The sequence below is a fragment of the Osmerus eperlanus genome, chromosome 27, assembly GCF_963692335.1.
Source record: "Osmerus eperlanus chromosome 27, fOsmEpe2.1, whole genome shotgun sequence".
In the NCBI taxonomy this organism is placed as follows: Eukaryota; Metazoa; Chordata; class Actinopteri; order Osmeriformes; family Osmeridae; genus Osmerus; species Osmerus eperlanus.
Window position 1 is genome coordinate 2,077,445 of NC_085044.1, and position 25,904 is coordinate 2,103,348.

The window sequence follows — 25,904 nt, forward strand, 5'->3', positions numbered from 1 at the left end:
ATAGTTTATGTAAGCGTTCCAGGTTTAGCCTTGGACCAGAGGCAGGAAGTTGTTATACAGCCATACATGCAAACGCTCACACAAATCAAAAAATTACTGGACAATGCCAACAAGACAGAGGTCTATTCAAAGCTTCCAATCTGAAGCTCAATTCTCAGCGATGGAGGTGGGTCTGTCTAGTGTGTGATGGAGGTGGGTCTGTCTAGTGTGCTGGAGGTGGGCTCTGTCTAGTGTGTGCTGGAGGTGGGGTCTGTGTAGTGTGTGCTGGAGGTGGGGTCTGTGTAGTGTGTGCGGGAGGTGGGGTCTCACCTTCCAGGATGGGGTTGGCCTCCAGCACCTGCTGCTCTATCCATGAGTGCTGCCCGCTGATGGCAGCAAGGAACTGGAGGATCAGCTTGGTGCTTTCAGTCTTCCCAGCTCCTGACTCGCCGCTGGGACACACACACATGGATACACACACACACACCATCAGAGACCAGCCTTGTCTGGAGGAACAGCACATCCTTCGGGATCTGAATGTGAGACATGTCGGTATACGTGCTGTAAAAGTTCAACAGTTACACAAAGTTTGTTTTTCTTATTACATTAACCTCGATTTAACCAGGTAGAGGACTCAGTGAGATTAAAAATATTATTTTACAGGAGTGTCCTTGCCGAGATGGACGTCAGCCAACAAAAGCAAATTTGAAACACAAAAAATCAAAACACAGGAACCAAATCATCCAGAACCAATAAATAACCAATTAAACTGCATTTTAAAAAGAGTCACAGTTTTAAAAGCACTGACAAGTTTGGAAAACAGCTTGTGTCATTAGAGACCAAATAACACACACACACAATAAAGTAGTGCAGTAGCATAGTTGTCTTTCTAAATTATGTCCATAACCTGCACAGTTGAAACACGACACACACACACAATACCTGATGATGCAGCACTGATCCTTGTTGTTCCTCTGCATGTTGAAGTAGCAGTTGTCTGCTATAGCGAAGATGTGCGGAGGCATCTCTCCTATCTTCTTGTTGGTGTACAGGCGGATGTGATCTGGCGTGTAGATGGGCAGCAACTGGTATGGGTTCACTGCCACCAGGATTGACCCTGTGTACGTCTGCAGAGGTCGAGAGGTTGAAGGTCAGATATGGAGTGGTCAGGAGGGGGATAAGGTGCTTTGACCATGGTTGTTTGACCATGTGATGCATTTAATACGATTTCAGCCACTACAACAACGGCTGATATGTTGTCGTTTTATCTCGCATTATTTTGTGTTACCCAAATTTTGATAACTGTTTGATTATGTACATATACACAGTATCTATGTATTTTAAATGTCTGTTAAGTCAGTGTCCTTCCACTCTGGTGTGGAAGGCCAAATGAGTAACGACCCCATGGGGTCGTTCTGATAACGATCATTCATTTGAACCAGGTGTGTTTAGTCAGGGAAACATCTAGAAGGACAATGAGCCCTGAAGACTACAGACTAGAGTAGACCCAAAGATTACTGTGTTAAGTCATTTATGGTGTGTTATGTTATCGAAATCATTGTTTGATCATAATTGTTTTTTTGGGGGGATAAAATAAATAAAAATACTAAAAATGTCAGTGGTACAATGGCTCAGTATCTAATCACACAGACTGTCTTGAAATGTAGTCATATTTAATATCATTAAATGGCTTCGATTCCGAGTAGCGTCAGACTTTAATTTCAAAATCAATTTTTCGCTCACTACCTTTAATCATGTGCTTTTAACAATGATCTGGACAATGACAAAGCTGGCGTTGTTTCATCCATTCACACATACAGGACATCATCATCATCATCATCATCATCATCATCATCATCATCATCGCTACGTTGTCAAAGTGCAGTTTAGAAGCCAAAACAAATCCAAAGCGTGACTACAGCAGATGTGATCGCCGTCAGTAGGGGGAGGAAGATAAACAAGCAGAAGCTACACATACAACCATGTTAGCTTTCTGCATTCACGAAAGCTACACGTACAGCCATGTTAGCTTTCTGCATTCACGACAGGGGCAAGGCTACGCTTTCTTTACTCACCCGTCCACCACAATTTGTCTAAACAGAGAAATGAGATGAGGGAGAGGAGGGTCGAGGAGGATGAGGCAACAAAAGGAGAGAACACACAACAGCTGTAGTTTGACGAGGAAGGACACGATTGGTGAGGAGGTCTGGATCAGATGGTATTTGAAACGATTTCAAATACATTGAATGTTTGCTTGAGTGTCTTGTCACATGGGGGATGTTTGAACGTTGGAATTTTGGGTAAAGATGTCCCAAAATGTTGTCCCCATTGCACCAGGCAAGATCAATCAAGCACAGATACAGCGCTGTTTTTCAAATGACTTTTCAAGTCTTTGAAACGGCCCCAATCTGGTAAAGTGCGATTACAGCTATGACACAAACATGTAAATCCACATTCATGACGCCAGGAGATGTTCGTCAATACATCCGTAACTAGGGACTCGTAACTAGGGACTCGGCTACAAGAGGGCATATCAATTTGGCTTGAACATTGAGTGGGGACAAAACATTTTATCACCCTATATCTCACCCCAACCTCCGTGCTTTGACGATAATTATCGATGAGGAAGTATCTCTACTGTCCGTCCACAAACCTATGCGCATGTTAGGCTACAGATCCACACTCACATAGATGACCCGCTCGTTGTAGCGTATGAGAAGGTTCCGGAGGATGCCGGCCTCGTTGAGATCCCCCAGGCGGATCATATCCTCCACTCCCTGGATGGAGGTGGGGTGCATGGGCTTGATGTTGGTGGCGTTCTGGGGGGAGATCCAGTGCTCCTGGGTGGGGAGGAACAGCTAACCGTCAGGCCCAGTTTCCCAGACATGAATTAAGATCCTAAAGTAAGAATTCCATGAAGATCTCCATTAAAATTGCTTTCAGGTTACAACTAGGCTCAATGAATGTCTGGGAAACTGGGCCTTGGGGTTAAATACTAAACAGGAAACACGTACAACATGTCTTTAACTGTTATTCTCTTGGTAGTGAGGTTTTCTCTCTGTAACAGTTTACACTTTGAGCGATTCAAGTACTTAAACCAATTACTCAATGAATCAGAAGTTTTAGTCAGATTAACGTCTCATCGTCGAGATCTTACCCGGCCCTCGTCGTCCAGCACCTGGATCTGTCCCGAGTCGCACAGCTTGACCACCGCTCCCACGGGAACGTCAAACTCCCGGCCGGTTTTGAGGTCCAACCAGACATAGTCTCCCTGGAAGTGAACCACAGCGGTCAGACACTACAACCACAACAGAAGCAGGCACACTGCCCGTTCTCGAATAGGAACTAAGAGGTGACTAAGAAATCGATTAAAAAAAATGTACTCTGAGTTTGTCTGTTCTGAGAAGAAAGTGCGTGAGGTCAGTTTCCATAGAGAAAGGATGTGTGCTGTCCTCTGGTCTGACACACAGCCTCGGACAACAGCTCTCTCCGCTGAGGGAACGGGAATGTCTCTCGTCCAGCGGTGTTGGGGAACTGTGTGGAAATTGCCTCTGGCTTCATAATATAGATTTTTCTCATTCGGCGATCGATGGATTTGCGTTTCTTTGGGGGGAGAGCTGTGATCTGACCCGTTTACCCGCATGATCAATGAGACTGTAGTATGAAGGACTGTAGAAAACCGTGATCGGATCAATCTGCCAATATCATTCAGTAGCAAAGACAACATCGGTTCATTAGCTTCTATTACCTGATAAATCAACTCTAATCCGAACCCTAACCCGTTTAAACTGACAGACAGCTGCTATAAACAGAGAAGTGCCCTATTCAACTCATGACATAATCAACCCGGAGTTTGTTGTTGCCTCGCCAACCATTAATCTGGATTTGTATACTGGAGGTTATTTCTAATCATCGTGATTAAACCTTGATCTGCAGCATCAGCTTTGTAGTCAGCAGTCTCCTGGAACGATTCATCCAAACTGTGAGGTAACTCCCATCAACCACCAAGCTTAGCTCCACCAAGCTCAGCTCCACCAAGCTCAGCTTCAGCAAGAGTTTGAGGTAAATCTTCTAAACAGTTTTGTTCCGTTCACGATGGGTATCGTTGTGTAGGTGTGAAATATGCCAGCGCTTTGAGCTTGCCAGTGGAACTAGGCCGACGAAGGCTTAGCCTGGTCCTGACTCCACGAAGAGTTTAAGCAACCCTTCACCTTTCGTCACTAACACTGTTGCTAGGGGAGGAGGGTGCAGTTTAGGGAGATGGACTGTTGTCGGGGGCGGAGCTGCAACCCTGACGATGAAAACAGCGGACCCAGGAAATAGACTCCGGCCAGAGAATAGGCTTTGTCACATCTGACTGTTAAGCTGCGGTTGTTGTTGTTGTGTGAGCGAGCTGGACGCAGGCCAGGCTGGTGTTACTTTAGGCCTTTCACCAGCCACAATAACCGTTTCCAACCTGGACTCTGGGCACTTGTCACAAATCTTGTTAGATAAAGTGATCTCTGAGTCAGAGGGATATTTTTTGGGGGGGTATGGCATGCATCAGAATGGGTCACAAATCACGTGGATTGCATTCCAGGAAGTCTTTAAGACAGACTGACCTCAGTTGACCAGGCAGGATCAATCAAAGGGATGTGAAAAATGATTTCTCAGAATCCCCCCCCCCCCACACACACACAAAAGCTACTGAAAGTAGCTCGAACCAAATCTAAACCCGAGGCATTACAGAGGCTTTGCCAGTCTCGCCCTAACCGCACAGAGCCCTGACATGGCAAAATGGACTGCATTTATATAGCGCTTTTCTACCTTAGCGGCACTCAAAGCGCTTTACAATGTTTGCCTCTCATTCACCCATTCATACTCTCACTCACACATACCGACGGCAGCGAGCTACCATGCAAGGCGCCGGCCTGCCAATCGGGAGCAACTTGGGGTTCAGAGTCTTGCTCAAGGATACTTCGGCACATGACCTAGGAGGAGTCGGGGATCGAACCGCCAACCTTGCGATTAACAGACAACCCTCTCTACCCGCCGAGCCACAGCCGCCCCAATGACTCCCGGATCTCCAGCTCCCATCCAGCCTGCTCGGGTCACGGACCCCAGCTGGAGTGCGGCGCTGGAGCACTGAGCTTTGTGATAAGTTATTGATTGCCTGCTAGGGAGTTTTAAAGGGAGAATGAGGTCATCTCCTATATTTAGCATGGCTGTGCACCAGTGCTTAAACACCACCGTGCCCTCTGATTGGTCCAGACGGCTCGACCTGAGACGTCGCACGGCTGCAAGGGTTCCGTGAAAGTGTCCATAAAAGTGCCCATTGTGGTCTTCTTAACAAGGTGCTACTCTCATTAGCATTTAAATTAAACAGTCTCAGCCAAAAAAGGTCATAGCCCACACTGCATGTGTGTGTGTGTGCGTGGGAGTGTATGTGTCTGATGTGCGTGCGGGCGTACATGTGTGCGCATAAGTGTGTGTGTGTGTGTGCAAAGAGAGGGCAAAGGGCAGGGATTGGGCAGAACATCAAGCTTGAACCGCTACTCCCTTTCACACAGCAAGCCGTTAGAGGATGTACCTGTTGCAGAATGACCATGGTTCAATTTCAGGGTGAGCCCAGGACATCAGATAACTCCATACGAGGACCTGTAACGGGACAAAAACATCAGACAAAAACAATCACCAAATTCAGACAAGAACTGGGGAGGGTCAGATGGCTGAGCGGTTAGGGAGTCAGGCTATGGATCAGAAGGTTGTTGGTTCGATTCCTGGCTGTGCCAAATTACGTTGTGTCCTTGGGCAAGGCACTTCACCCTACTTGCCTCGGGGGGAATGTCCCTGTACTCACTGTAAGTCGCTCTGGATAAGAGCGTCTGCTAAAATGACTAAATGTAAATTTAAACACTTAAATAAACGATTCAGAGTCAAAGTGCAGGCAGGATATGAATCTTTCAGAGAGTAACAACAAAAAGTTGGTTGTTAGATTTCAGGAAAGACAGGCAGTAAACATGTTCTAATAATGAAGATAATAACAATATGTTTATATAACAGTCGCTTTTATCCAAAGCAACACAGAGGGTGAGATTCAAACTCAAGTTCAGGCTCCGCCCCTGTGATGAACATACATCTAGACAAGTCAGGATGCGTCTTAATGTACAGGGATTCACCCCTCCAGGGGTCTCTGTAGACAGATGCTGTCCCCAGACTCCGAGCTTCCAGCTGAGAGGGTCGTCTCCCCCAGGGAGTGGGCACCCCCAAAACCGTCTGAGACCCTCTGGAATCCCACTTTAATCAAGAAGGAATTAGAGACATCAACCTATGGATTTTAACCGCCACAAAGCCAGTAGTGCTGTGGTTTAGTTGTCTTGGATTAAGTCCATAAACTGTACAGTTGAAACACACACGTACACACCCACACACACACACACACACACACTGCTAAATATAGAGACTAACCCCACCTCTCACAGCCCTAAAATTGTCCAGACTTCCTCCCATTGTCGGAAAATACGTTACAGTCAAAAACAAATCAGAACTTATCAGCCTCTGAACGCCCAAATTATCCCTTTGTGTGTCTTTCTACAATGAACACAAAAGCCAATAACATCACTGAGATCCATCCCATAACAAGATAGAGGAGAGGATAGAGGACCCAAGGAAGTGATTAGGGCTAGCAACTGTTGCTAGGGCAACCACCTTTCGTGGGCTACAATGCAACCCAGTCAGCTCATAGAAACCGCAAATGGGGGAGTCTAAATTGTAGACAGCAATAAAATACCCTGTTTAGCAGACGCTTTTCATCCAAAGCAGTTATACAGACGAGGGGATTCAAACGTGCAAGCTTTTGACCTGCAGTCAAATGCTCTAACCACTAAGCTTCCAGAAGTGTTATTTGTTAAAATATACAGAACTATATTCTTCTAACAAACCCCACACTGAAAAACAACATCATCTGGCAAAGTCTAGCTTTAAACGATGCAGACCAGACATGTGCTTCTCTCTGGGCCTGGGGTCAGATGAGTAAGGGGAGAGGAGGGAGAATGGGGGAGGAAGGGGAGGGAGAACGGGTCTGGGGGGCTGCTTCTGGACCTTAAGGGCTTATTCAGATTCCTGGGACTAATCCCTATGCTTAGTCTCTCTGCCTGCTTACATACAGAGCGTGGTTTGATAAGGCTGCTCGATGGTTCCCCCCCCCACACACATGGGAATCCCCATCAGACATCCCAATGATCATCCTGTGACCGTGCGAAGCAGTTACGGCTCCAAAGCTTCCTTGCTACCATAGAGAAAGAAGCGTGAACAATTCTCCGATTGATTCAGTTGTTTTTTTTATAACTGGCCTTACTTTCTGTTGGCACAAATAAAAGCATTTAGGAAATTGTAAAAGGTTTTGTAGACAATACCTGCATCCTAAATAATCCATTCCGACCGGCGAACAGCACAATATACTAAGTGCACTAGGCTGCAGCCTCCCAGCTTCCTCTGTGTGATATTACATTTACATTTAGTCATTTAGCAGACGCTCTTACCCAGAGCGACTTACAGTAAGTACAGGGACATTCCCCCAAGGCAAGTAGGGTGAAGTGCCTTGCCCAAGGACACAACGTCAGTTGGCATGACCGGGAATCGAACTGGCAACCTTCGGATTACTAGCCCGATTCCCTCACCGCTCAGCCACCTGACTCCCACTATATATACTAGATATCTGGACACGGACATCGCTTCACATCCTGTCTGTTTTAAAACAGACCCAGGACCTCTCCAGGAACAGGAAGTGTGGACTTCTGGGACGATCGAACAGGGCTGGCTGAGTCAGCCTCGGATGGTCCTCTGCCACTTGAGGAACATATGGCACCGTCATGGTCCTCTTACCCCCACCCCTCACCGTCTCACCCCCCACCCTCTTACCCCCATCTTCCATCCTCTCACCCCCCCAACCCCACACCCTCTCTCTCCCACCCTCTCCATATTTTGTGGACTAATGTAGAGATTCACTGTACTAAACCGGTCTTCTCAGCCCTGGTCCTTGGAGACCCCCTGTCCTGTGTGCTTTAGATGTTTCCCTGCTCCAACACACCTGGTTAAAAATGAACGGGTCGTTATCAAGCTCAGCAGGAACCTGATGCCGATGACAGAGCAGGTGTGTCAGAGAGGGACACATCTAAAACCTCTCCACACTTCCGTGAAATCAAAGTCAAACAACTGCTTCTACTGGACGAATCTAAGGCCGAACACCTTACATTTGACAGCTGTGGAACTCGGATGTAATTGATGCATGATCTCATGTGATTATCTCCACTGCAGTGGCCCAGGGCAGCCTCCCAACCTGCATTCTCCGCTCTGCCTCCCACCATGCCTCCCACCAGACTGAGCCTCTTAATGGGAACCGCGGGGGGTCAATCTGCCGACGCACGCCACCACAGACCTCGTCTAAGGACGCCAGGGACCAATCACAACAACCCGAGCCAACGTCTGGTGTCAGAGGAGGAACGTTCTCTCCTGTCAACCACGGTGGAGAGACACGCGACCTCCACCTCCATCTGAATTTCTCGTTGACATACTATCTTGCTTTCCTCGAGGAAATCGCTGATCTGTCATAATTGGATTGGTACCCGCACAGTAGTGGACGTACTGTAAGCACTGTTCTACCCATTCATGCACGGGAGATCAGAGATTACCTCAAGGTGGGGAGGAAGGTGAAAGTAGAAAGACGGGACCCCTCACAAGGGCCGAACGTCGTTCATAGACGTTCGAAATTCGTCCCGTGTCGGTTACAAAAAGCCTGATCGAACCTGTCTCCCAAGCATCTACTGTGCTTTGTTTTTGAATACCTCTCCACGCATACATGTACTCATACACCAGACCTAGACTTATATTCTCTGCATGCTATCCTTCAACAACACAACTAAGTATTTTCCTGACTTTTCTCTCATAACCTTCTCCAATATAATCTTCATTAACCCTTGTGTTATCTTCGGGTAATTCTGACCTATCAGTCATTGTGACCCACAGTCGTATTGCGACAACTTTACCGCATACAAAAACAAAGTGAAGCATTTCTTTTTTTGAAGCATTAACCGTCGGGCTGTCTCAGACCCCCCACATTGCGAAGGTTAAAAGAAAATGCTATTTATTTGTTTTTGTATTGGGTAAAATTGGGTAAACACAACGATGGTTCGTTGTGAACCTTTGGGTCATGTGACCCGAAGGCAGCACAAGGGTTAAAGTGCATTTTGAAACCAACATGGTAGAGTGAGCATCGAAACTCTCTTTCTCCTTATCTGTTCCCACAGTCCACTGTACTGAACACCCTAATCTTGACCTCACATGCATCCAGCAAACACACACACACACACACCACTGCTAAGACTGCATTGCACAGCATACCAAGTGCTATGGGAGGGATTAGAATCAGTAATTCTGTATGGCTTCATTGGGATTCTACAGCTAATCTGTATGTGTGCTGCTTAATACTACTTGAGTTAGGATGCCAGGAGGTATATAGGTATGTATGTCAATTATGACTCACATGGCAAGGATACCACACACACAGAGCATAATGAAATTCACAAAGTACTTATGGTAAAGAACCATAAAACTCTATTTTGTCTCTAGAGTTTAATTTGAAGACAACATACCTGTATATTTTTCACCAAAATAGCAAAGCAATATCTCTAAACCAAAGTATGTTTTCCTCCGAATCATCTAAAAATAACCATCTGTAGGATCGATCATAACCTTTTATATTGTGGTCCTTTAAAATGTGTTCAACACTTCATACCAGATATCAACCAACTCTAAGGCCATGACTTTCCTGTTTTTGCTCACCAGTAAAGGTTTGACTGTTTGGTGAAAGTGTATTTCTGCTCAGCAATTATAAGTCATCCACATAGGTCCACTCAAAACGTTTGTATCAAAGTTTGTATCCAGTGATATTTTGATGTTTTTTTTCTGATCATACTTTAACTTTAACAGGAAAGTTCCATGTTGTGGACCAAGTGGAACAGACCAGACATGGATGTTTCCAAGGCATTTACTAAATGATACAAAACAGATCCCTCTGAAGACCAATTAAAAACCCAGTCCCAAAAGAAAACGTATTTTGGATGAATTCCAAACGCCTTCCTAAAAATAACTGACGTGCGATTCTGAAAAAGAGGATCAGTCGACACCTCACATTGTCACAGTCCATCCACGCACACAAACCAACACACACGCAACCTCCTCCCGTCACTTTAAGTGTGTATAATGGTCCCTTTAGTGGACTGGCACGGAGAGTGGAGCGTGGGGGGGGAGAGAAGTAAGAGGCTTTGGGTTAATGCTCTGGGAGAGAAGCAACACCCGGGCCTGTGAGAGCTAAAGCCTCGGCCCCCGGTCGAACCACCCTCCAGCCGGCCGCACGTCCCACCACACTCACCTCTCAGGACCCGGGTTCTCCTTCCTCCTCGCTTGTTCTCCCCTCGAGGTCCGCGGAGAACCGTTGAGACGAAAGCAGCAAGTGTTCTTCTCTTCTGTGTGTGTCGGGCCACTCAAGTCCGCGCTCTCTCTCTCTCTCTCTTTCTCTCTCTCTATACCTGTCACATGCTACTTCTTCTCCCCCGCCTCCTTCCTTTTCTTCTTCTGTCACTCTCTGTTTACCTGAGGTTCCTGTTGTCACTTGGCATCCGGTGGAGGACTGACTCTCTGGTAGCTCTCTCTCATTCAGCCACTCATCCTTATTAGATGAGAGGCTGGCTTAAGGCCCAGGCTCAGGCACCAGGAGGCTTAGAGGAGAGGAGGGAGGGGAGCAGAGAGGAGTGTGTGTGTGTGTGTGTGTTGGGGAGGGAGGGAGGAGCAGTGAGGAGTGTGTGTGTGTGTTTGTTGGGGAGGGAGGGAGGAGCAGTGAGGAGTGTGTGTGTGTGTTTGTTGGGGAGGGAGGGAGGAGCAGTGAGGAGTGTGTGTGTGTGTTTGTTGGGGAGGGAGGGAGGAGCAGTGAGGAGTGTGTGTGTGTGTTTGTTGGGGAGGGAGGGAGGAGCAGTGAGGAGTGTGTGTGTGTGTTTGTTGGGGAGGGAGGGAGGAGCAGTGAGGAGTGTGTGTGTGTGTTTGTTGGGGAGGGAGGGAGGAGCAGTGAGGAGTGTGTGTGTGTGTGTGTTGGGGAGGGAGGGAGGAGCAGTGAGGAGTGTGTGTGTGTGTTTGTTGGGGAGGGAGGGAGGAGCAGTGAGGAGTGTGTGTGTGTGTTTGTTGGGGAGGGAGGGAGGAGCAGTGAGGAGTGTGTGTGTGTGTTTGTTGGGGAGGGAGGGAGGAGCAGTGAGGAGTGTGTGTGTGTGTTTGTTGGGGAGGGAGGGAGGAGCAGTGAGGAGTGTGTGTGTGTGTGTGTTGGGGAGGGAGGGAGGAGCAGTGAGGAGTGTGTGTGTGTGTTTGTTGGGGAGGGAGGAGCAGTGAGGAGTGTGTGTGTGTGTTTGTTGGGGAGGGAGGGAGGAGCAGTGAGGAGTGTGTGTGTGTGTTTGTTGGGGAGGGAGGAGCAGTGAGGACTGTGTGTGTGTGTGTGTTGGGGAGGGAGGGAGGAGCAGTGAGGAGTGTGTGTGTGTGTTTGTTGGGGAGGGAGGGAGGAGCAGTGAGGAGTGTGTGTGTGTGTTTGTTGGGGAGGGAGGGAGGAGCAGTGAGGAGTGTGTGTGTGTGTGTGTTGGGGAGGGAGGGGTCAGGGGGTAGGGTTGGTCCATGCAGAAGGAAGACACACACTATGGGAGCTGGCGTACACTGATACACATCTAGTCTTTCCATCCTCCTTAACCAGGATTCTGAGTGACTGTGGTCTATTGTTCACGGAGAAGGTCAACCTGCTATTTTGAAGATGTGAGTGTGGGTCTGTTGCATTTGTAGCACGTAGGCAAAGCCGGTGTAAAAAGAGTATGCATGTGTTGTGTATGTTTACGGTATGTGTTTAAAGAAGGGTTTGAACATTTCTTTATATGGTTTTACAGTCCTAAGGGCCCCAAACAAGCACTGCAAGACATGCAACATTGCACTACAATTTCAGCCTTAAGAAAGGAACTTACTTTGTTTAACCCTTGTGTTCATCTCGGGTCGTTCTGACCCATCAGTCATTGTGACCCACCGTCGTATTGCGACAACTTTACCGCATACAAAAACAAAGTGAAGCATTTTCTTTTAACCGTCGGGCTGTCTCAGACCCCCCACATTGCGAAGGTTAAAAGAAAAGTATTTTTATTTGTTTTTGTATTGGGTAAAATTGGGTAAACACAATGATGGTTCGTTATGAACCTTTGGGTCATGTGACCCGAAGGCAGCACGAGGGTTAAGGTGTTTAAATGAAACATTTAAATGTTTAAAAGGGATAAAGCTTCCTCGTTTATTTCAAAGTCATGCCACAAGTTGACATGAAATACAAAAGAAAAATAATTTGATATTATAACTATAAAATAACCACAGTGTAAACCGAGAACATAACCAAACAAACACAGAATGAAACAAAACGCAAATCGAAAGAAAAGAAACTCACAAACACACAGTACATAAGATAAGTCTGATGTCTAGCTATCCGTAAACTGATCAGCTTGAAACACAAGATTAACTAGATATATAAAATGAACAAGAGTATAAAATACTGAAAAGATACCTGTTATAAAGATGTTTGTATCTTCTAGAGTGTCACCATGCAGTATATTCCAGTCTTAAGTTCATAAACATCAGCATAAAAGTACAAGGGAAACACAAGCTTTTTCGTCGAGTGTGTAAGACTATCTGAATAAAATGTCAATGACAAAAATACAGAAAGTGTCACTTGACTTGTAAATGCCACACAGTCTATATAATGCTATTGTAAGGATAACTTAACACCTGGCATAACTGTTCTGAAAACCCAAAACCATTCCATGTCGCACTGACACATGCAGCAGTATGCAAGGGGCTGAGAACCTAGTGAAAAAAATAACCAAAGTTGTTGCACCATGTTGATATTTGTCTAAAACCCGATCAATACAGAATGTGTAGTAGCACATGTGTTTAAATCAAATTTACACTCCCATCTGTAACACAAAAGTTGACATACTTTTCATTTAGTCATTCGTTGATATAATATTCACAATATTCCACGTTGGTACAGACTACTGGCTGAATAGTGTCATTAGACCCTTCCCTCAAATACAATATATCTTGCCTTTGACATTAATAACGTAAGAAATATATTTACATCTAAATTTGTGTCCAGCAGTTGGCTGAATTGCCAGCATTCCCGGTGTTGCCACTTTCATTTACATGTGAGCCGTTTTAAAATACCGTCCTGAAATACTTTGTCAGACTTGGTCATTGTAAAATGCATGCAATAATGCAAAATAAGCCTGTAAACCACATACAGTACTAAAAGTAGCAACAACCTCTTGCTCCGGCTCATTTTAACACTTCAGAAATAAATCGAACCAAACGTCGTTCGCTGATTTCAAGTCATTTGCTACATGTGTTGGCATTATAAATCTAGAACGGGTCAAGTTATTCCGGTTCCCACAGCATTCAGGTGTGCAGTGTCCTAAAACTGCACAACAAAAAGACGAATCAGATGTTGATGATCCTACCCATCGGACTCACTGCAATACCTTGATGTGGCGCTGGTTTGCAGTGGACATTGTTACACTTTCGGCAAACGATAATAAGGTGCAATGGCAATGCAACAAAACCACAAACTTCATGATACATACACAAATAAGAAAAAAAAACTAAACAAGTTTATAAAAGTCTACAAAACTCACAAGATCCCAACTTATCTTCCACCAAATGGTGGCAAACATCACTTTTCGTTCTAAATGAACGGTGTCTGTCTCACCAGCAACAATCCACCTACTTTAATAACATTTATTTGGCAGCTATGTGGCAAATACCGGCACAACAAAGCTTAAATAAAATGGTAAACAGTCAAAGGATCATAATTATAAGTGCGAATTTATAAGGGACATCGATACAGTTTCATAAAGGTGCTTCGTAGTTGTGAAACCGGGTTTCATGTCAATCCAAAAGCTTGTGGCAGCTACCCACAATGCCCCTGGTCAGACTGAATGGACGCACGTTACCAAGTCCTGGCAGCAACCAATGAATGCCTTTGGCTCTGTGATGCCCCGTTCATTTGTTGGCACTATTCTTCTCTATCGCTGCAAACCACTTGTTGTTCATTATCAATCTTTTGGTTTATGTTACCTCAAGATTAGCAGTCTCTCTTCTACCTACACCTTTTTTTAAACACTTTTTAGTTGTCAGACACAGATCAACAGAGTGACTACAATAAGTGACACAATTTAAACATCACTTAAATATAAACGACTAATGCTAGACTAACAACGGTCAGTACTGTCGACTTTGTGAAGAACCGTAAGAGACTACAATTAGATTGATATGATTCTGACATGATGCGCCATAGTGTAAACATGCTGTAGCATAACACTACCATTTCCAAGACTTTTCATTTAGAAATTATAACGATACGTTTTAACAATAGAATACAAGGCCATGGATATAGAAAACAATCCATGCAATACACACATACACATTTAATAAACATATATACAATTACATTGTATATAGTCATGAATACCATGAAACGTGGTTAGTAATGCAAATTTGGCGCTGAAACTAAAATGAGTAAAAAGTCCCTAAAGTTTCGATTGAGAGATCGATTTGTTCGACTTGTAATGCTCTCCGCATTACATTCAAAAGAAACGTCTCAGGAAATAGCTTCAACTAACACGATTCCGTATTTTTTTCATCAATGAATGACTGTTGAAAATAAGATGTAAACAATAATGGTCAAAAAGACACTGAACCCATGTGAAATTGTACCATGGTACGAGAACCATGGTAGTACGAGATATACACACCACAGTTATCAAACTCACGACAGAAAGGTCTGATTGCACTTTTGAAGAAAACATATTCTGCATGGTGTACTGATGGCGACAGCTGTTATCTTGAAGGCTTGCCGGAGTCAGATATAACCCAGCCGTAAAAAGCAGGTCAAAAGAGATAGCGACATAAGCTAAGTTAGAAATGGGATTGAAACCAGTGATGGTTTTGTATGCATTGATTCTCTCATTCTGTCTCTCATTCTCTCTCTCTCTCTCTCTCTCTCTCTCTCTCTCTCTCTCTCTCTCTCTCTCTCTCTCTCTCTCTCTCTCTCTCTCTCTCTCTCTCTCTCTCTCTCTCTCTCTCTCTCTCTCTCTCTCTCTCTCTCTCTCTCTCTCTCTCTCTCTCTCTCAGTGGATGCCATTCGGACCATGAGGAAACCTTTACAACAGATGGTTTCCATGGAGACAGGGCCAGCACCAAGTGTATGGCACAGGTTCTTTTTTGGCAGGAGTCTGCAGACACATTTCCAGCTCTCCTCTTCCAGTCACGTCACTGATCCTTCCGTGCGGTTACACCCAGATAGGATTGGTTTCTGCTCTCAAGCATGTCACATGTTCTCCCCGACACACAACTGAGCACACAAACGCACTGCGCACACACACATGTAAAGGCCTAGTGATCACCTTTAAGCACCACTATCACTTGCAGACACACACACACACACACCTGGATCATGCCACCAATAAATAGCTATACACACACAACTGCAGTCTCTTCCGGGTCACATGACAAGAGTCGAAGGCCTCAAGGTCACATGACAAGTCAGAGGAAGCGTCAGGCAGTGGCGTTGCCGTTAGTGATGACGTCGTGGCACAGGGGGGTGGTGGCTCGATGCTGGGAGAATGTTGGAGGGGGGGAAGAGGGGAGAGAAGGGAGGTGGGGGGCTGGTCCATCTTTGGTCCTTTAAAGCACTTGTTCATGGCAGAGGGGAGCGTAGACTCCACACTCCATGGGGGGGGGGGGGGGGAGGGGCAGGGGGGAGAGTAGGGAGGGGGGGAGGAGGGAGGGGGGTTGGTATCAAAGGCAGAGTGGGAGGATGTGCGGAGCAGGAAGAAGTCTTTAGCCATGCTGCTGGAGAAATCGTCCATGGCAACTGGTGAAAGCGCAGTCCAAAAGTTGGGGCGGGGGGAGGGTCAAGGGGTCAAGGCTACACGAGCGCAAAAAACACCAACGCTCACATAGTAGAGAAAAGATCGTGGCACCCGCTGGCCTTAGTTTGTTCTGTGATAACTTGACCGGTATAAAGTGACGTGTCATGCTGCAAAGCATGATGGGAAGGGGGTGGTGGCGGTGGTGGGGTTGGAAGAAGGCGCCTCGACACCCCAGACGATAGTTTTCGAGTGATCGCCGTTCACAATGAGACACGGGTGCAGCTGTCTTTCAGAGACATGTACCAAGATGACATGCAGTCTTTCTGGTGCTGAAATGAAGCAGTCTTCAACCATGAAGCTGGACAACACACTGAGGAATGATGGAGGGAGAGAGGGAGGGAGGGACGGAGGGATGGACAGAGGGAGGGAGGGACAGAGGGAGGGAGGGAGGGAGGGACGGAGGGAGGGATGGACGGAGGGAGGGATGGATGGACGGAGGGAGTCCCAGCACCACCCAGTAACAGTAGCTCATTCCCTCACCCCTACCTAACGCGTAGCTGGTCTCTGGGACGTAGACAGATGGACTCAGCCTTAAGGCGATGCGTAGCCCTTACAGATGCTGGCAGAGGCATACGAGTGTAAAGAAGAAGCATGCAGAGGTGTGTGGGTGTGTGTGTGTATCAACGTTGGTGTGTACAAGCAAAACAGCCTGTTCGGAGACAGAACTGTGTGTGTGTGTGTGTGTGTGTAAGGATGTGCGTGGCCTCTTGAGAGAGCTGCATCCCGATACAGGAAGCGACAGGAGAGAGACAGTGAAAACAGAAGGCATGAAAGCAGCAAGTGTGAAGAGAGGAAGACAGATATCAGGATAGAAACAGAGAGAGAGACAGAGAGAGACAGATAGAGATAGAGACAGATAGAGACAGAGAGAGACAGAGAGAGAGAGACAGAGAGAGACAGAGAGACAGAGAGACAGAGAGAGACAGAGAGAGACAGAGAGAGACAGAGAGAGACAGACAGATAGAGACAGAGAGAGACAGAAACAGAGAGAGAGACAGAGACAGAGACAGAGAGAGAGACAGAGAGAGAAAAGCGAGGAGAGGTTGGCGCTGGGACACACACACACACACACTGGGGGCATGCTCAGACGACGGACACGTAAGGGGTGAGGGGTCAAAGTTGACGTCATATGTTGGTGAGCGTGGTGCAGGTGACGAGGCGCACACTGAGTGTGCCCGGGAGGTCGTTGTCTTGGCGATTGCCCTTGTCGCGCAGGTGCAGGGTGTGCTGCTCCTGGCGGTCGTTGGGGTCGCTGAAAACGGTCACCTGACCCAGGAAGGTGTCTACGATCACGTTCTTGTTGTAGATCTGAGGGAGCCAATCAGACGAGGCCGGTCGGGGGTGAGCGGGCGGGAAAGGGGAAGAGAGAGAGAGAGAGAGGAGAGAAAGATGGAAAGGCAGGGAGAGGTTAGGGACAAAGAGGAATAGAGAGAAAAAACACAAGTCGATAGGATGGGTTTACGATCTGGGTGGATGTTCAGAGCTTGCACTAACATATCGATGAAACCTTTTCATTAATGGATGGTCGGTCATCGATATTTTGATCGCAGCACCATTAGAGGTGTTAAAGCTTGGAATGGATGAAGAGGAAGACAACCGGGCCTGTATTTAACCCCAGCCCCCTCCCCGGCCCCCTCCCCGGCCCCCTCTCCAGCCCCCTCTCCAGCCCCCTCTCCAGCCCCCCCTCCAGCCCCCCCCTCCAGCCCCCCCCTCCAGCCCCCCCCTCCAGCCCCCCCGACCAGGCCCCCTCCAGCCCCCCCTCCGGTCCCCCCCTCCGGTCCCCCCCTCCAGCCCCCCCCTCCAGCCCCCCCGACCAGGCCCCCTCCAGCCCCCCCTCCAGCCCCCCCGACCAGGCCCCCTCCAGCCCCCCCCTCCGGTCCCCCCTCCAGCCCCCCCGACCAGCCCCCCCTCCGGCTCACCTCAATGTGGATGCCTTCTTTGGGCTTCTTGCGGTAGAACAAGCCTTTGATGTCGAAGTTGGGGCTCCGCGTGTCCTTGTGCACGGGGGAACGAACCCTCTCTCCCTCGCAGGTGATGATCACGTACGGGTCCGAGGCTAGGGGAGAGAGGGGCTCGTCAGTCGCCGCCTCAAGAGTGTGTGTGTGACTTTGTGTGTGTGTGACTGTGTGGGCGTGTGACTGTGTGTGTGCGTGTGACTGTGTGTGTGTGTGACTGTGTTTGTGTATGACTGTGTGTGTGTAATCGTGTCACGTTAAAACACACTTGAGCAAGGCCTGTTCCCTAAGCGTGTGAAGCCGGGGCAGGGAGTGAGGTTTGTTTCAGTAGCAAACACACAGGTACAGGGAGAGGAGGGATCAGAGCTAACGCTACGGGCCGTCACAGCCACTAGGTGGCGCTCCTGTACCTCCTGTTTGGGCCAGGTACCTCTTCTTGCTGGGATTTAGGCAGTGCAGTTCTGTGTGTGAGAGGTCACCGTCATGCATGTGGCCATGCGAAACCCATGTATACACCACCGGCACACACACACCAGCACACCCACACACACACCAGCACACACACCGGCACACGCACACACCAGCACACACACACCGGCACACACACACCAGCAGCAACGTGTCAAACATGAACTCAGGTGAGTCCACATTGTGTCTAAACGACATATAAGAACATAAAGATATAAAAAATACAGAAGGAGGAGGAGTGAGAGAGGGAGGAGTGAGAGAGGAGAGAGAGTCAGGAGTGAGAGGCGGAGGAGTGAGAGGCGGAGAGGCGGGGAGCGGTGGTACCTCCGTTGGAGTCCTGGCCGTGCAGTCCCTCTGCGCTCAGCACGTGGACCTGTGTGACCAGCTGGGGGTAACCACACAGCCCGGTCCAACAGGTCTGGGGGGGCTCGTCTAGAGTCAGCTCTCTGGCGGGAAGAGGAGATGGTGTTATCACTATGACGACCAGGGGCAACTGGAAACGGGGTTATCGCTGTGATGACCGGGGGGGGGGGGGGGGGGTGTGAGGGAACTGGGAAATTCAGCTCCTTTTACAAAGCCACACTTCAATTGCTGATGAACAAGCATTCATTTATGTAAGAAGTAAATCATTTCATCATGTTTACAATTTTTTTTACAAATGTTTACATATTAAGGAATATATATATATATACACATTTTTGTGGCCTCCTCATTTTAAGACCGGCCCCTCCAAAAATACAATTGTGTCTCCACCCAGGGGCTAGAGAGGGCATGTGGAACGTCAGGTTTACTTGCAGTCTGAAGGCACATCAGTGAACACCCGGAGAAGGAACTGCCCCTGCTGGCCGGGGTCGAAGGTGGAGGGGAGGATGACGTAGCGACCCTCCTTCAGCTCCTTCCTGAGGAACACGCAGCGGGAGTTGATGTAGATGGAGCCCGCCACCTTCTGCTGGGCCGTGTGCATGCGGTACTTCCTGTTTAGCTCCACCTAGAGGACCGGAGGGAACGTTGGATCATGCTTTGAGAAATAATGAAAGGAAAAGATTAAGACCAAAAAATAAACAACCCCCCCAAAAATATATATATAACACAATATTCATGTACATTTTTTGGGATGCCTACGACTTCTGTAGTCGTGTAGTTGTGTGTGTGAGTGTGTGTGTGAGTGTGTGTGTGTACCCGGTGAATGTCGAAGCCTATGGCCAGGTTTTCTCCTTTTCCCTCTTTGGGCGTGGCCCTCTTCTCCTGCTGCTGCAGGCAGATCAGCACCTCATCCTCGATCTTCTTCACGTCAAACACGTACTGCAGAGAGAGTCAAACAAGAGAAACACACAGTTCATCTATGAGACCAAAAAAGTGGAAACAAGAAGACACACACGACTTACAGTAAGTACAGGGACATTCCCCCCGAGGCAAGCAGGGTGAAGTGCCTTGCCCAAGGACACCACATCATTTTCACGGCCAGGAATCGAACCAGTGACCTTCTGATTCCCTAACCGCTCAGCCATCTGACTCCCTCTACATACACCCAACCACTCACCCACCCACCTGTGGGTTTTGCAAGAAGGTGTTCTTGTGGTTGATGCAGCCCCCGGAGCGGTTCCTCAGGGGGTCATGCCGCTGGATCCAGACACCCCTCATCACCTCCTCCTCCCACGTCTTATGGAGGCTCAGGTAGGACGTGTTGATGAGGCGACACAGGATCAGGTCCGTGAAAGTACTGGCAGAAGTCATCAAAGGTCATCCTGAGGGGAGGGAGGGAGGGAGGGAGGGAGGGAGGGGGAGAGAGAGAGAGAGAGAGAGAGAGAGAGAGAGAGAGAGAGAGAGAGAGAGAGAGAGAGAGAGAGAGAGAGAGAGAGAGAGGAAGGGAGGGAGGGAAGGTGGGTGGGTGGAGGGTGGGAGGGAGGGCGGAGGAGAGAGGGAGGAGGTTGGTGAAGAAACAGGGGGAGGAATAATGTGAGGAGAGAGGAAGAGAGGTGTGGTGTAGCGAGCGGCCGAGAGGACAGTAAACCTCTCACGGAGAGAAAGAGAGTAGATCGCGGTTCAAAATCTTGCGAACGTTTACCTCACGAACGCTACATCCGGAATCAGACAAAATGGCGAAATACGGACTGAAATGAGACGGTTTTGCGTGGAGAATGTGGAAAATGAAAGGACTATGAAGGGTAGGGTGAGTGCACAAGATGGCCGCCGAACTCACCAGAACTCTCCGTCATCCTGCACGGTCACGCCCAGCTTCTCTCTCTCGCTCTTGCTCACCTTCTTCCACTCTTCCGAACTGGGATAGGGGACAGGAAGTGATGTCATTAGAACCTGAGATAGCCCATTAACTATACTGAACGCAACTGCGAACACACACACACTCGTCGTACTCTGTCTCTCCTAATCTGAACACGGGTCTGTGTGTCGTGCTCTGTGTGTCCCAGACAGGCCACCGTCCTCCCTAGCTCACTAAGCAGGAAGTCGTCTCCAGCACCTCCATCTGCTTCATTTACTCCAGCTCCTGCGAGCGTCTGGAGGGAGAGCCGGATCACGCACAAGCCGGCCTGGCTCCGGGAACTGGAGCGTGATGAACCTTGAGGATCCTGAAAGCCTCTCGTGACACGTTCACCAGCTGAATGTCTGGCTCGTGAACATTCAGGCTGTTCTACTAGGTGCTTCCTCAATCAACTCCCTATGTAACCCCTCCCTCCCTCCTTCCTGTCCTTCTCCCTCCCTCCCCCCCCTCCCTCCCTCCCTCCCTCCCTCCTTCTCTCCCACCCTCCCTCCTCTCTCCTTCCTTCCTTCCCACCCTCCCTCCCTCCCATCTGTCCTTCTCCCTCCTCTCCTCTACACCCTCCCTCCCTCCTCTCTTTGTTTCACGCTCCGAGGTGCAGTTCCTCCCCCAGGCCTCCGGGGGGAGCCGTGCTCACCTGTCGCTCCAAGGCCCGCTCCACTCCTTCTCCCCCCAGGGGTTCCTCATGCGGATCATGTGCAGCTTCTCCGACTTGAAGAACGCCAGCAGGCCGTGGCCCAGCCGCACCTTCCGCACGTCCGTCACGGCATAGGCGTGGCCCTTCACCAGGCCGCAGTCCAGCCGGGCCTCCATGTCCTCCACCGTGGTTGCCTGGACGACCAGAGAAAGGGGGGGGGAGAGGGGAGGGGGGGGGAGAGGGAGAGGTTTTTTATTGATGTAACTCGATCTCTCTGTGAGGTTAAACGAATGAGCCTGACCCGGCCGCGAGGGCGGCGGCAGCTGTGGATCTCGGAGGGAAACAAAATAAATACAACGGACGCACGTAACTCCTCGACCCGCGTAGTGTATTTCACGGTGCAGCGAATTTGTCCCGCCTTAAAGAGCCCCCCCGTTATGCATCTGTCTATGCTCGTCAGACAGGTGTAATTCAGTTCGTATTTCGGTGATCCATTACATGGATATGACATTGTATTCATTCAGCAAAGCGACTCGCCAACAGCGCAGAGCCTCCAGGACCAGACACGAACAGTTCTAACCGTGTTTCAGCAGTCAGTGTCCAGGAACGCAAAGCAACCCCAGTCTGACGAACCACACTGCGAACATCAAAAACATCTTAACAACGACAGCAGCACGCCGTCAGAGTGCAGCACATATATTTACTGCCTCCAGACTAGAACCTCCAGACTAGAACCTCCAGACTAGAACCTCCAGACTAGAGCCTCCAGACTAGGGCCTCCAGACTAGAACCTCCAGACTAGGGCCTCCAGACTAGAACCTCCAAACTAGAACCTTCAGACTAGAACCTTCAGACTAGAACCTTCAGACTAGAACCTCCAGACTAAAACCTTCAGACTAGAACCTTCAGACTAGAACCTCCAGACTAAAACCTTCAGACTAGAACCTCCAGACTAGAACCTCCAGACTAGAACCTTCAGACTAAAACCATTCAGACTAGAACCTTCAGACTAGAACCTCCAGACTAAAACCTTCAGACTAGAACCTTCAGACTAGAACCTTCAGACTAGAACCTCCAGACTAAAACCTCCAGACTAAAACCTTCAGACTAAAACCTTCAGACTAGAACCTTCAGACTAGAACCATTCAGACTAGAACCTTCAGACTAGAACCTCCAGACTAAAACCTTCAGACTAGAACCTTCAGACTAGAACCTTCAGACTAGAACCTCCAGACTAAAACCTTCAGACTAAAACCTTCAGACTAGAACCTTCAGACTAGAACCATTCAGACTAGAACCTCCAGACTAAAACCTTCAGACTAGAACCTCCAGACTAGAACCTTCAGACTAGAACCATTCAGACTAGAACCTTCAGACTAGAACCTTCAGACTAGAACCTCCAGACAGGGTTCCATGACCCTCAAGCACCTGTGCGAGGAGACGTCAGGGCGGAGAGAGACAGATGGAGGAGACTGAGTGCTCCTGACATACTGAGCAGTGAGCCCATCCAAACATGAGAGCTGTGAAGAAGCTCAGACTATTCCCCCCTGACACTCATCATGTTTCACCTCCGCTGCTTAAAGAGAACAGAGAGAGAGAGGGGATGGAGAGAGAGAGAGAGAGAGAGAGTGAGGGAGAGAGAAAGAGAGGGAGAGAGAGAGAGGAGAATGAGATATGGACAGAGAGAAAGAGACAGAAGGAGAGAGAGGTAGACAGAGAAAGAGAGAGAGAGACAGAAAGCTAGAGACAGTAATCAAGAGAAAGATAGATGAAGAAAGAGAGGAACAAAAAAGCAATTAGGCGGGAAGTCTGTGGAGATGCATGAGGGTTTTTAAAAGCGTTCTCTTGCATTTACAATCAGTCCCCCGCCCAACAAAGGACTGAGTCTAGCCAAAAATCCAGGGCCCAAGTTAGAACAAATAACCACTGCCAATCTAGGAAAGGTCACAACAGGAACTAAGAGCTTTGGTATCTGGGGCCTATCTGTCTGGCTGACAAGCTAGTTGGTCTCTCCGCTCACCCTATTGTTAGTTGTTATTCCAAAACAAAAAAGCGTTTTCGTCAACCCAAAGTCATGAATATAAAGCAGCTATTGGTCTGGGCTGAGAGCTGCTCCCACTAGGGAACATTGTAAGCTTGAAAGAGACCCAGAGCTGCTATCTGCATGTAGATGGGCCAGGCCGCACTGGACAGCAGACAATCATTTTAAAGGCTTGATTACTGTGTGTGTGTATAAGAGTGTGTGTGTGAGAGAGAGAGAGAGAGAGAGAGAGAGAGAGAGAGAGAGAGAGAGAGAGAGAGAGAGAGAGAGTGTGAGAGAGTATGTATGTGTGAGAGAGAAAGAGTGTGTGTGTGTGTGTGGTTGTGCCTATAACCACAGCAGCATGTTAACATTCATCCAATCAAAACCCTACGGCCTCTGACCATCACCGGGTTCAAAACCATGGAAATAACAGAACCCAGCAACAGGCCTTCACACCCCATAATGTTCCTATACGTCACTCTAAGTTCCTCCAGGTTCCTCTAAGTTCTTCTAGGTTCCTTTTATGTTCCTCTAAGGTCCTCTAGGTTCCTCTAGTTCCTCCAGGTTCCTCTATTTCCCTTTAATGTCCTCTAGGTTCCTCTAAGGTCCTCTAAGTTCCTCCAGGTTCCTCCATGTTCCTCCATGTTCCCCCTGACCCCTCACCCTTATGGAGCAGCTGATGAGCCCGTCCCGGTTGTGGACCTTCAGGACCCTCTCGAACAGCTGGTTCCGGGCCTCCGCCCTCGTCCGTGGCCATCTGGCCCTCCAGCAGGTCCATGGGCTCAGACACGCCCCCGGTGAAGTCCACCAGAGCGTCCGCTGTGTTCCCCCCATCCAGGGCCTCGTAGCAGCCGTACACCCTGCGGAGAGCCAGGGGGAGAGGGTCACAGACAGCAGGAGGGGAGGGGAGGGGAGGGGAGGGGGAGAGAAGGAGGGGAGGGGAGGGGAGGGGAGGGGAGGAGGAGAGGAGCGGGAGGAGAGAAGGAGAGGAGTGGAGGAGAGGAGGAGAGGAGCGAAGGAGAGGAGGAGAGAAGGAGAGGAGCGGAGGAGAGGAGGAGAGGAGCGGAGGAGAGAAGGTGAGGAGGAGAGAGGAGCGGAGGAGAGGAGGAGAGGAGCGGAGGAGAGGAGGAGAGGAGGAGAGAAGAGAGGAGCGGAGGAGAGGAGGAGAGGAGCGGAGGAGAGAAGGAGAGGAGCGGAGGAGAGGAGGAGAGGAGCGGAGGAGAGAAGGAGAGGAGCGGAGGAGAGAAGGAGAGAAGGAGAGAAGGGAGAGGAGCGGAGGAGAGAAGGAGAGGAGCGGAGGAGAGGCCAGGAGAGGAGCGGAGGAGAGAAGGAGAGAAGGAGAGGAGCGGAGGAGAGGAGCAGAGGAGCGGAGGAGAGGAGAGGAGAAAGGAGAGGAGCGGAGGAGAGGAGGAGAGGAGCGGAGGAGAGAAGGAGGGCAGGAGCAGCAGAGATGTATCCAGTCCTGCTCTACTGACTTGGCATAGGCCTTCTCCACCAGCGCGCTCCAGAACTCGTTGCTGTCGTCCGAGTGGCAGTACACCAGCTGGTTGTCCAGGGTGGGCAGCCTGTCAACGATCACCACGTCCACCCACTCCCGAAGCGCCAGAAGCGGAAGTGGAAGATCCCCGCGTACGAGTCCGGCTTCTCTGTGTCCCCACTCCTGCTCCTTCCAGTCAGGAATCACCTGAGGAGAGGAGGGGGGGAGGGAGGGATGAGAGGAGGGAGGGGAGGGAGGGGGGGAGGGAGGGAGGGTGAGGGAGGGGGGGAGGGAGGAGAGTGTTAAGTATCGAGAGACCTGTCAAACCCGCAACCCCCATTGCAGGACAAATATAATTGATCACCTCCACCATGTGGGGAAGGGGGGGGCAGGGGGATGGGGGGATGGGGGTCCACCGAACACGACACGCACCAACTCATTCCAGGCTGCTGGACCGCTCTGAATAGCAAGCGCAGCGCTTACACACCGGAGAGTGGAGAAGTGGAGAGAGGGGAAATCAGATTCAAATGAATCAGTGCTGTGTTGCTGCCCTTGGAGTGGCCGGGGTGGGTGGCGTCCTCTCTGCTGATTGGACTGAGCAGGACAGGACTGCTCTGGTTGGGTGGCGTCCTCTCTGCTGATTGGACTGAGCAGACAGGACTGCTCTGGTTGGGTGGCGTCCTCCTCTGCTGATTGGACTGAGCAGGACAGGACTGCTCTGGTTGGGTGGCTTCCTCTCTGCTGATTGAACAGCTTTCCGACCTCAGCTATGTGAAGCCGTTTCTTCAGGGAGAGAAGAGAGAAAGAGAGAGAACGAGGGGTAGAGAGAGGAAGAGACAGAGAGGGAAAAGAGAGAGAGAGAGAGAGAGAGAGAGAGAGAGAGAGAGAGAGAGAGAGAGAGAGAGAGAGAGAGAGAGAGAGAGAGGGAGACAGCTGAAGTCCTGAGGGAGCAAGTCAGCCTTTCTTTCTCCCTCAAGACTCTGTTCTCTCACCTTCCCTTTCTCTCTTAATCTTGACCTCCCTCTCTTTCCCAATCCCCTCTCCGCTGCTCCTGCCCTC

The 25,904-nt window shown here is 49.2% G+C and overlaps 2 protein-coding genes across 2 annotated transcripts in view; both read right to left on the bottom strand.

Annotated features, from left to right (window-relative positions):
• LOC134013495 (unconventional myosin-VIIa-like) overlaps window positions 1-5,657 on the bottom strand; it is an 8,123-nt gene extending 2,466 nt beyond the window's left edge. The window contains exons 1-6 of the mRNA XM_062453003.1: window positions 5,549-5,657; window positions 3,137-3,250; window positions 2,667-2,819; window positions 2,055-2,072; window positions 922-1,106; window positions 310-431 (exon numbers count right to left, since the gene is read on the bottom strand). Coding sequence (XP_062308987.1) covers window positions 310-431; window positions 922-1,106; window positions 2,055-2,072; window positions 2,667-2,819; window positions 3,137-3,250; window positions 5,549-5,566 — 610 coding nt within the window. The 5' untranslated portion in view covers window positions 5,567-5,657. The remainder of the gene's footprint in view (window positions 1-309; window positions 432-921; window positions 1,107-2,054; window positions 2,073-2,666; window positions 2,820-3,136; window positions 3,251-5,548) is intronic.
• Window positions 5,658-15,843: 10,186 nt separating this feature from the next.
• Window positions 15,844-25,904, bottom strand: part of LOC134014086 (calpain-5-like) — a 30,635-nt gene continuing 20,574 nt past the window's right edge. Inside the window, 9 exon segments of the mRNA XM_062453960.1 lie at window positions 15,844-17,318; window positions 17,930-18,066; window positions 18,758-18,879; window positions 19,225-19,421; window positions 19,613-19,735; window positions 19,982-20,149; window positions 20,151-20,178; window positions 20,634-20,711; window positions 21,346-21,539. Coding sequence (XP_062309944.1) covers window positions 17,136-17,318; window positions 17,930-18,066; window positions 18,758-18,879; window positions 19,225-19,421; window positions 19,613-19,735; window positions 19,982-20,149; window positions 20,151-20,178; window positions 20,634-20,711; window positions 21,346-21,539 — 1,230 coding nt within the window. The 3' untranslated portion in view covers window positions 15,844-17,135.